At 41.6% G+C, this 10,688-nt stretch overlaps 1 protein-coding gene across 5 annotated transcripts in view; it reads right to left on the reverse strand.

Moving 5' to 3' along the window:
• The window catches only part of map3k15 (mitogen-activated protein kinase kinase kinase 15), a 27,346-nt gene extending 16,888 nt beyond the window's left edge, over nucleotides 1-10,458 (reverse strand). For 2 of the 5 annotated variants that reach the window (XM_046877383.1, XM_046877382.1), the window contains exons 1-8: nucleotides 10,072-10,458; nucleotides 9,751-9,894; nucleotides 8,959-9,329; nucleotides 6,316-6,455; nucleotides 5,241-5,264; nucleotides 3,073-3,150; nucleotides 2,218-2,411; nucleotides 1-74 (exon numbers count right to left, since the gene is read on the reverse strand). The exon at nucleotides 1-74 is cut by the window's left edge and continues 95 nt beyond it. In XM_046877383.1, the coding sequence (XP_046733339.1) occupies nucleotides 1-74; nucleotides 2,218-2,411; nucleotides 3,073-3,150; nucleotides 5,241-5,264; nucleotides 6,316-6,455; nucleotides 8,959-9,259 (811 nt within the window). In that variant the 5' untranslated portion in view covers nucleotides 9,260-9,329; nucleotides 9,751-9,894; nucleotides 10,072-10,458. Of the gene's footprint in view, nucleotides 75-2,217; nucleotides 2,412-3,072; nucleotides 3,151-4,041; nucleotides 4,081-5,240; nucleotides 5,265-6,315; nucleotides 6,456-8,958; nucleotides 9,330-9,750; nucleotides 9,895-10,071 lie in introns of those variants that run through there. The other 3 variants (XM_046877384.1, XM_046877385.1, XM_046877386.1) reach the window with 3 other exon arrangements.
• Nucleotides 10,459-10,688: the final 230 nt, after the last annotated feature.

Here is a 10,688-nt window from a genome sequence, read left to right on the forward strand (position 1 = left end):
TGGCCAGTTCCTCGCCCTGATATTTGTCTCGCGCTTTCCGGATGTCGTTCAGCAGCGTGTCTTTAAATGAAGCACTTTAACAAAAACAAAAATAAACACGATTTATTGTTTTGCTTTACTTAAAACAACACGTTCTACTGAACTGCTTTCTACATCTCTGAACTTTTCTTCTTAAAGTGATAATAACGATAAGGACAGGAAGTCATATTAACACACACACACACACACACACACACACACACACACACACACACACACACACACACAGAGGAGTCGCAGTGACAGTGTTTGTAAATGACTGAAATAGAACGAACACTCCAGATCTGAATTCTGACTCGCATGTGGACACATTCATTAAAGAGCTTCAGGAAAGACTCAAAACAGAAAGATGTAAAAAAAAAAAAATCCAGATGTACTTCTGAGTTATTAACTATGTTTTAATGGAAGTGTGACTTATTATCTACCACATCTACCACATCTACATCTACATCTACATCTACATCCACATCTACATCCAAATCTACCACATCTACATCTACATCCACATCTACATCCACATCTACCACATCTACATCAAGATCTACATCTACATCCAAATCTACCACATCTACATTCACATCTACATCCACATCTACCACATCTACATTCACATCTACATCCACATCTACCACATCTACATCCACATCTACCACATCTACATCAAGATCTACATCTACATCCAAATCTACATCTACATCTACATCCATCTACATCCACATCTACCACATCTACATCTCGACTGGTACCACCTTCTCTCAGAATGAGAGGTAAGTACAATTCAAGGCTCTTCTCTGTTCTGGCACCGAGGTGGTGGAATGAACTTCCCCTAGATGTCCGTACAGCAGAGTCCCTGATTATCTTTAAGCGACGACTGAAGACCTACCTCTTCCTGAAATAACTAAATTAGCACTTTCCAAGTTTGTAGAATTCGAGTTATATTTATATTGATTTTGTATTCTTGCGTACCAGTGTAGATTTATTCACTACTAGAGATTTAAAGCACGTTTGTACGTCGTTTTGGATAAGGGCATCTGCTAAATGCCACAAATGTAAATGTAAATGTAAGATCTACATCTACATCCAAATCTACCACATCTACATCCACATCTACATCCAAATCTACCACATCTACATCCACATCTACATCCACATCCACATCTACATCTACATCCACATCTACATCCAAATCTACCACATCTACATCCACATCTACATCCAAATCTACATCCACATCCACATCTACATCCACATCTACATCTACATCCAAATCTACCACATCTACATCCATCTACATCTACATCACATCTACATCCACATCTACATCTACCACATCTACATCCACATCTACATCTACATCCACATCTACATCCAAATCTACCACATCTACATCCACATCTACATCCACATCTACCACATCTACATCCACATCTACATCCAAATCTACCACATCTACATCTACATCTACATCTACATCCAAATCTACCATCTACATCCAAATCTACATCTACATCCAAATCTACATCTACATCCATCACATCTACATCTACATCTACATCCAAATCTACATCTACATCCACATCTACATCCACATCTACATCCACATCTACATCTACATCCACATCTACATCCAAATCTACCACATCTACATCCACATCTACATCTACATCCACATCTACATCCAAATCTACCACATCTACATCCACATCTACCACATCTACATCCACATCTACATCTACATCCAAATCTACATCCACATCACATCTACATCTACATCACATCTACATCCAAATCTACATCTACATCCACATCTACATCACATCTACATCTACATCATCTACATCTACATCCACATCTACCACATCTACATCACATCTACATCTACATCATCACATCTACATCCAAATCTACCACATCTACATCCACATCTACATCTACATCTACATCCAAATCTACCACATCTACCACATCCACATCTACATCCACATCTACCACATCCACATCTACCACATCCACATCTACATCTACATCCACATCTACATCCACATCTACCACATCTACATCAAGATCTACATCTACATCCACATCTAGTGTTGACGTGAGTGATGATGTGAGTGTTGACGTGAGTGTTGACGTGAATGATGTGAGTGTTGATGTGAGTGACGATGTCAGTGTTTGTACCATGACGTGACGTGGATGTCTTTGAGCAGACTTGCGAATCGGTCCACCAGTGGGACACACAGAGGTCCGAGCAGGTTGTCCCAGCTGGGCTGCATGTACTCGGACGCCCGGCGCTGGGCCACGTTCTCACAGCAGATGTACTCGTTGTTGGGCGTCATCACGTAGGGAATAAAATAATAATTCCCGCTGGAGGCCTGGAGGAACACGCAACACACGTGTGAGGCACCAAAAACAGCACCAGAAACCAGAATCCAAACATGGTGAAGAAATGGGAAGTGGGAGGGACTAGTTAACATTATGCAAAAGTGACAAATAAACAAACTGATCTCATTTGTCTATACAATTAGCATAAATCAGTGGCTGCATGTGTAGGGCTGGGCGATATATCAGTATAACATAATTATCATGATAAATAATTTTGCAATTCTATTTTTTTTAGATATTGTTGTTACGGTGATTTATATTTTAGTTTTAATTTTCCTCTTTGTAGGTTTTGTGTTATTTTATAACTGTTTTGTGAAATCTTTTTTAGCTAATTTCTATAGCATGATGTGTATTGTGTATCGTAAAAGTCTCCTCGATTATAGTAATATTGTGTTTTATCACTTAGCCCTACATATGCTAATTCTAACACTGTTACTGCTGTTATTCCTTTTGTATAAAAGTGATATAAAATGTACAAAATAATTAATAATCAGCTGAAATGTTTTTATCCTGACAGTTTTCTTGATGATCCCGTTAATCGCTGCCTCCTCACCACCGTTAGCCATGTTAGTATGTTCAGTATTTTTAGGTGCAGAAGGATTCGCCGTGTCTCCTCTCGGACACTCACTCACTCACTGCCTCACTACGTACTTTATTCCTCAGACCCGAGCCGCGGTACTCAGGTGGTAACTGCACCCAGGGGAAGCCCAGAGTAACGGGCTGAAAGGCCTACTCCACATAATACACACCACAGTGAGAGGAAAGAGAGACAGAAACAGAGAAATCAGAGAGAAAGAGAAAGAGAGGATAAATGAGAAATACAAAGATTAAGAATATAAGAACATGCAGAGAGGAAACTCACTGAGATAAAGAGAAATACAGGAAACAGAGAGACGCAGAAAAACAAGATAAAGAATTCAATCAGGAAGTAAATACATACATGTCAGTGAGACAGAATTATAGGTGAGACAGGTACACAGTGAGACAGAATTATAGGTGAGACAAGTACACAGTGAGACAGGAGACAGGTACACAGTGAGACAGGAACATAAGTGATGCAGGTACACAGAGACACAGGTACATAGGTGAGACAGATACATAGGTGAGACAGGTAGACAGTGAGACAGGTAGATGGTAAAACAGGTACACAGTGAGACAGGTACACGGTGAGACAGGTATACAGTGAGACAGGTAGACGGTGAGACAGGTAGACAGTGAGACAGGTACACGGTGAGACAGGTACACGGTGAGACAGGTAGACGGTGAGACAGGTATACAGTGAGACAGGTAGACGGTGAGACCGGTAGACAGTGAGACAGGTACACAGTGAGACAGGTAGACGGTGAGACAGGTAGACAGTGAGACAGGTAGACGGTGAGAGAGGTACACAGTGAGACAGGTAGACAGTGAGACAGGTAGACGGTGAGACAGGTACACGGGGAGACAGGTACAAGGTGAGATTAAATAGTGTCATTGAAAATTACGTTACACTTCTGTTCGTACCCAAATAAATAATTATTAAAGTAATATCACATGGTAAATTTCCAAATGAAAAATAAACCAGTGACTTATTTATTCAGAATATAATGTACATAAATAAATAAGTAAATAAATACATACATTTAATGTTTCTTTACGTCCCATTACTTTAAATCTCCAAAACTTTATTCTGCAACATTTTGTGCAGAATTAATAGTTCAGTTCTGGCCCAAGGTCGAGTTCTGGACAGAGCAGCTGAAGCGGTTGGCTAACGGCGCTATTTAAAGACATGCGCTAATCTGGTAGACCTCCAGCCTGTGCCCACCTGCTTCTGTTCCACCACAAGTCACTGTTTCACGAGACATGAATAAAACAGTGTGTGGTGTTGTCATAGTAACATACTAAAGGGGCGGTGTTACTGTTAGCGCCCAAGTTCCTCTTAATTCACCAACAATTACAAATGTTATTAATCGTGTTACGACTCGTTTCGTCACGTTTCAGAGAAGCCACACAGAAGTGTAAACTCCCCTGTCCTAAAGAGGTCGCAAAAGCTAGTGCTTCACCTCCTTATAATCTCTGGCACCGGAGACTCCTTACATACATGCTACATGAACATCTGTATACATAAACATCTGTATACATAAACATCTCCTCGTAAACAATCCGTTGCTATGAAACGTACCAGAGCGAGTGCATTTATATAAACCTGCGCTACTGTTATAGAAAACTAATCAACACTTTCTGACCAATCAGGATCCAGAATTTAATAGTAAACACTGTACTGAACACCATCTTCTGAACTCTGTGTGCTTCTCTCAGCCTTGGAGGTTATTTATTGTCCTGGAGCCATAAATAAAACAAAGCGAACAGGACGTGACAGAGAAACTCCAGAAATAACCATGCAGCTGAGAATACAGTGGGCAGCACACGTGGAGTTTAATCGCAGCTCTCCCAACAAATCATCATATTTATACAATTTTCCATTTTAGCTAATTTGGGGGCGTGGCTATGCATAATATAATGTTGTGATGTCACAACACAAGCTCCAGCGTTTTAAACTGTTAAACCATAAAATTGAAAAAGATAAGCGAGAAAACGTGACAGCACCTGGATATTTTTATACCTGGATACATACAGTATGCTTTAGCTAGCCAAATAACTTACTAGCAGCTAGCTAACCCGCTAGTTATGTTAGCTAATGTGAGGTGTTAGGAATGGCAGAAGGTCATGGTAGTGTGTTTGCTTATTTGCATATTAATAAATATTCAAATTTATATTCATTCTTGATGTTTTGAATGAGGAGAGATGTGAAGATGAATCCACTAAGATTTGATACTTACTGTGTTTTTCTGGGCCACCATGTCCTTCAGAAAAACAATAAAAACAAGAAAGAAATGATTGAGTTACTCATCGCACATCATCACACACATCTTCTGATCTCAGATTAACTTAACAAATAGTGTGTAGTTAATAAAATGTTTAGTATAAACTTGTGTTTATGAATGTGATGACTAGGGGGCGCTAGTCACTAAACCCCTTAGATACACTGTTGAATAGGGATGTGCATCTCTATAACTGAGGCGGATGCGATTCGCATCTCGATGCATAGCCAACGATACGGTACATTATACAATAAGATACATATAAAACTGCTACCGATGCGATCCGATTCCTCCGTTACGATGCAACGTGATCCGATTTCCGTACGAGTCAATGTAAAAAATTAAATGCTCTGCAATTCAATATGGTACAAAGAGTTAAATTTTATTTCTTTGGTCCAGACAGACAGCAAACCATCAACTTACTTAAGTGCCTTCTGACGCATGGCTTCGAACACGCCTTTATAGTGCTGCCTACCTCTACCTCTGCCTCTACCTCTACCTTTACCTCTACCTCTGTCTCTACCTCTGCCTCTGCCTCTACCTCTACCTCTACCTTTACCTCTACCTCTGCCTCTACCTCTGTCTCTACCTCTACCTCTACCTTTACCTCTACCTCTACCTCTGCCTCTACCTCTGTCTCTACCTCTGCCTCTGCCTCTACCTCTACCTCTGCCTCTGCCAGGTTAATCTGTATTCTATGTGACAAGCCGTGATGTCTCTCCATAGTGTTGTAATACGGTGCGGAGAGAACGCGAGGGCAAATCGATCTACATAGAAAACATTGATCACAAATTATTGGTCACTTTCTAAATAATAAAAGTAAAAGTAAAGCGCGTCTACTGATAATTATATAGAAATTAATCATTTTTTACAGACGCAAATATGTTCAAAATAATGCATCGGGATACAAATGCTTTTATGCCGATGCACTGATGTGAAACGATGACTCTTATCATCCCTGTGGTGTTGTGTCCAGAGTGTGTGTGTGTGTGTGTGTGTGTGTGTGTGTGTGTGTGTGTGTGTGTGTGTTCACCTTCAGGGACTGTGCAGTGTCAGGGTCGGTGTCGTGGTACAGGATAACGTTGTTGGCCATGTCGAAGCTCTCCCGAACTCCCAGGTGATAAAAGAGAGATGGCTGCCGGAACACGTCACTCATGTCCACCACCGCAATGTCTAAAACAGTGTGTGTGTGTGTGTGTGTGTGTGTGTGTGTGTGTGTGTGTGTGTGTCAGAGATATAAAAGAGATGTTATTATGAACATGAAAATGTTCACACAAATATCCAATTAAATAAAATAGAAACAGAGAAGTGTTTTGCAGCAGTTTCACAGGTTTGTACACACACACACACACACACACACACACACACACACACACACACACACACACACACACACACACACAGTGTTTTTCATTCAAATCAAATTTCTCAGAAACAGAAACATACACTTCATGTGGTTTAGGCTCTGGGTTACTGCTCAGAAGGTTATGGGTTCAATCTCCAGCAACACCAAGCTGCTACTGTTGGGCCCCTGAGTGAGGCCCTTAGCCCTCTGGGCCCCTTGAAGCTTCATATCATAGCTGATCCTGCACCATGTACCTGTCCCTCTCTCTCTCTCTCTCTCTCTCTGGTTTGGGTGTATTTTCTCCCTCATTAACACTTTAAAAATTCCTTTAATGGTTTAGTTTTTACTTGTTAATTAAAAATAAGTAGGATGTTTATTTATATATTTATTATAAAACACGTCACTAATAAGTTCAGAAAGAGAAATTAATCTATTTAAATGTATTTCCCTTTTCGGAGTTCTCTTTCTGTCTCTGACTCTGAGCTTCAGCTAAAATATAATACGATATGAACATTAAATCAGATTAACATCAACCTGAGGATCTGCTTGTGGACCTACAGAACTTCCGGATTGCAAACTAAAAGAAAAATAAACTACAGATAGAATTTTTTTAAAACAAATAACATCAGCAACACAATAAATTTATTGTTCTCCTGGAAACCTTCTCAGGCTCCATGTCTAAACTGGCCTTAGTTACAATCTGTTAGTTATAACAGTGTCATGAATATAATTAAAATATGCAAGATGACAAGATTTTGCAGAGAAAGTCAGACGAGTCTAACCTGCTTTTCCTAAACCTGCCCTCATAGAGTTGAGTTTCAGCAAAACCGACTGCAATATCTGATCATCATCCAGCATCCAGGGGAAATTCTACTCATTAGAGCAGGAACATTTTCATATGCAGGATGCTCGGCCTCCAGGAGCCTGTTTACAACCTCATCTGAGTTTCTGTGTTTTCTCTCATGAAAAATACAACATAATTCCACTATTTTGGAGAACGTCATGATGATAAAAATTACAACTGAACATAATCATGAGAGTATACCAAATAAATTTCATATATATCGAGAACGTTACACAGCTGGAAAATGGAGAAAACTGTAATGCACATCAGGGAGAATCAGTGCAGAGATGCACTTTTCTCGAATAAACCTAGCCAGAACTTTTGTGACATCATGAGCAGATGTTTTTAAATGTCCTGCATGTCCTGTACGTCCCTCTCTGCAGACAGAGGAGGTTCATTCAGCTCTTCACCTGTGTAAAAATCTAACTACGAATTCCTCACCTCATGGTCGCTAATTAATTCATTCTATAATCTTTATAAAAATTACATTAAACTGTATTAAATATATATTAATAGTTAGTTGGTGGTGCAGTGACCCGAGACAAGAAATTACTATTACTGATCAAATCTGAAAAAAGATTAGAAAAATGTTCATATATAAAACGAGTCCGACTGCAGTCGAGCAGCAGGGATTATTATAAGACTTGATTTACACGTGTGTGTGTGTGTGTGTGTGTGTGTGTGTGTGTGTGTGTGTGTGTGTGTGTGTGTCTGTGTGTGTGTGTGTGTGTGTGTGTGTGTGTGTGTGTGTGTGTGAGTCATGACAGGTAAAAACCGTGTGATGTGTGAGAGCTTCAGTGGAATTGTGCTTTCTGTTACTGCTCGCTGTAGAAGTGCAGGTCGAGGCAGGTTCACTCACATACCATCACCAACACACAGCACTTACAGAAGCAGATACAAAAAAGGCCTCCAACACTTTTTGTGTGCTTTTAATACACACTCAACAAAGGCAAAAGTATGTTTGAATATATAATATATAATGAAATCATTATAATAAAAACATTTTTTTTTGCTGAAAATATGAAATATTTAAAATAAGCCGTATTTATTCTGTAGTTTTTTGCATTATTTAAGTGATTTGGGATTGTAAACAATCCAAATGTAGAATAACTGATCAACCATTAGCAAATAATCCATCAGTGGCTTCATCCAACATTCTGTTTTTTATCTAAAAAGTTCCTACCACAACATGGACAGGAAAATGTGAGCTGGACACATGTCCTCTTCTTACAGTGTTATTCTGTGCACAAGATCTTCACACACTCATTGAGGAACAGGACACCCGTTAAAAGACCAGAACTGGTAGCTTGGTGATGCTGGGATCTGAACTCATGAGCCTCCCATTCAAAGAGCAAGTCAAACACAACGCTGTGATGTTCTAAAAGCATCTCAGGGATCATTTATACCTCTTATGATGTAAAAAGCGTCTCGGTTGTGTGTGTTAGATGTGCTTTGCTTTTTGAAAAGAAATCAGCTGTAAATCTCACCTGCATCGTAAAAAGTGTCCAGCACCGAGGTCTCGCCGAAGTCCAGCCTGCCGAAGGTGACGGTGGTGAGGATGGCGCTCTCGGCGTCGCACGCTCTCTGGAGGCACTGCAGCGCTCCGGACTCGGGGCTGTTCGCCGCCACAGCCTTCAGCCCGTCGTTCAGGACGTACACGGCCCTCAGACTGCGCTGCTTCGACACCAGACTCGGGCTCGGGACGTCCGCTCTCTCCGCAGCGGTCAACGAAACGCTGGCAGCGTGATCCCCCCCCGCCTCCCCCGCCGCCTGGCTGGACACCTCCATCCCCGCGCAGGGAGTGTGTGTGTGTGTGTGTGTGTGTGTGTGTGTGTGTGTGTAACTCTTTCCTGGTTCTCTAAAAATTTAAAATAAACATGCAAGACAGGTTATAGTACAGAACTGAAAATATAAATATAAATGAAATGTTTGAAATTGTTGATAAACTCTGTACATGTCGAACCGCGATTTTTTGATAATATTTAAATTAGTGCATAATTTGCATTTTTTTTTTAACACAGTGCATGCAATAAAAACCGTTGAAATGCACTTTGGCCAGGTTGGTTTGGAGACTAAAGTTCTGCTCTGAAGCTCAGCTTTGCTAGTCTTTTTTAGGAATAATTGAAGTACACGTTACGCGCGCGCGTGCCAACCTGAGAACCTTTTAACACCAAACTTTTGAGGAAGAAGATCGGCGTGCAGACGCACACTTCCACCACGCGCGCTCGTCCTCGACCTGAGGAGCCTAGGAAGTGGAAGACCTCTCAGGGTGTGGTTACCTGGAGTCTAATAAGCGCGTGGTGCGGATGGAGGCACGGTGCGCGCGCTCGCGTCCCCGCAGCACAGAGACCTCCTGCTCATCAAGCCAGCTCTCATCACTGACCACTGACTTCTGATCCTCAAATCCTCCGGCTTCTGTGACACTGCAATGAGAATTACATGGAATTGTGCAATTAGTAGGAAGTGTGCAACGCTTCACACGCACACACACACACACACACACACACACACACACACACACACACACACACAGACGAGTGTGTTTAAGAAGCTAAAAATAAAGTTAGTCATGCACGATGTAAAGCCGAACCTGCACCTACCTGATTATTTCTTGTGGATTTGTTTGCGCGCGCGCCTTTATTTAGAGTTTCCAGTGAAAACCTATCTCTCTCTCTCTCTCTCTCTCTCTCTCTCTCTCTCTCTCTGTCTCTCTCTATCCAGTCACTTCCCCTCTTCTCTCCTCACTGTCTGAAGTCCAGCAGCTAAATATAAAGCGCTGCTTTGGGCACGCGCTCCGTCATGGTCGGTCAGGAGGTTTATTTCCGTCCTAGTCCGAATACAGAGTTCTCAAAGAACCCTTAAAGTCCAGAATGCGCAAAAATCCAGAACCCTGGTCTCACGCGCGCCCGGAGACGTGCACACGCACCCGAGGTGGGAACGCGGAGACTCTCCGCCACCGAGACGCGCGGTCGCTAAAAAGATGTGCAGGCGCGCGCGCGCTCGCGCGTGTGCGCGTGATTGTCTCTATGGCTCCTCCTGCTGTTACCTCTGACATGACTGAGTGTGTTTACACATACGATGGAAACCAACCTCCTCTCAGGGCTCTCTGGAGCACTTCACATCAGCGCGAGTACTACAGCAGAGCTTCAAGTTACAGAGCACTGAAACTGGAGACTCCTTCCATACACATTACACAAACATCTCCTTCCACCTAAAC

Source organism: Silurus meridionalis, chromosome 21, assembly GCF_014805685.1.
Source record: "Silurus meridionalis isolate SWU-2019-XX chromosome 21, ASM1480568v1, whole genome shotgun sequence".
Lineage (NCBI taxonomy): Eukaryota > Metazoa > Chordata > Actinopteri > Siluriformes > Siluridae > Silurus > Silurus meridionalis.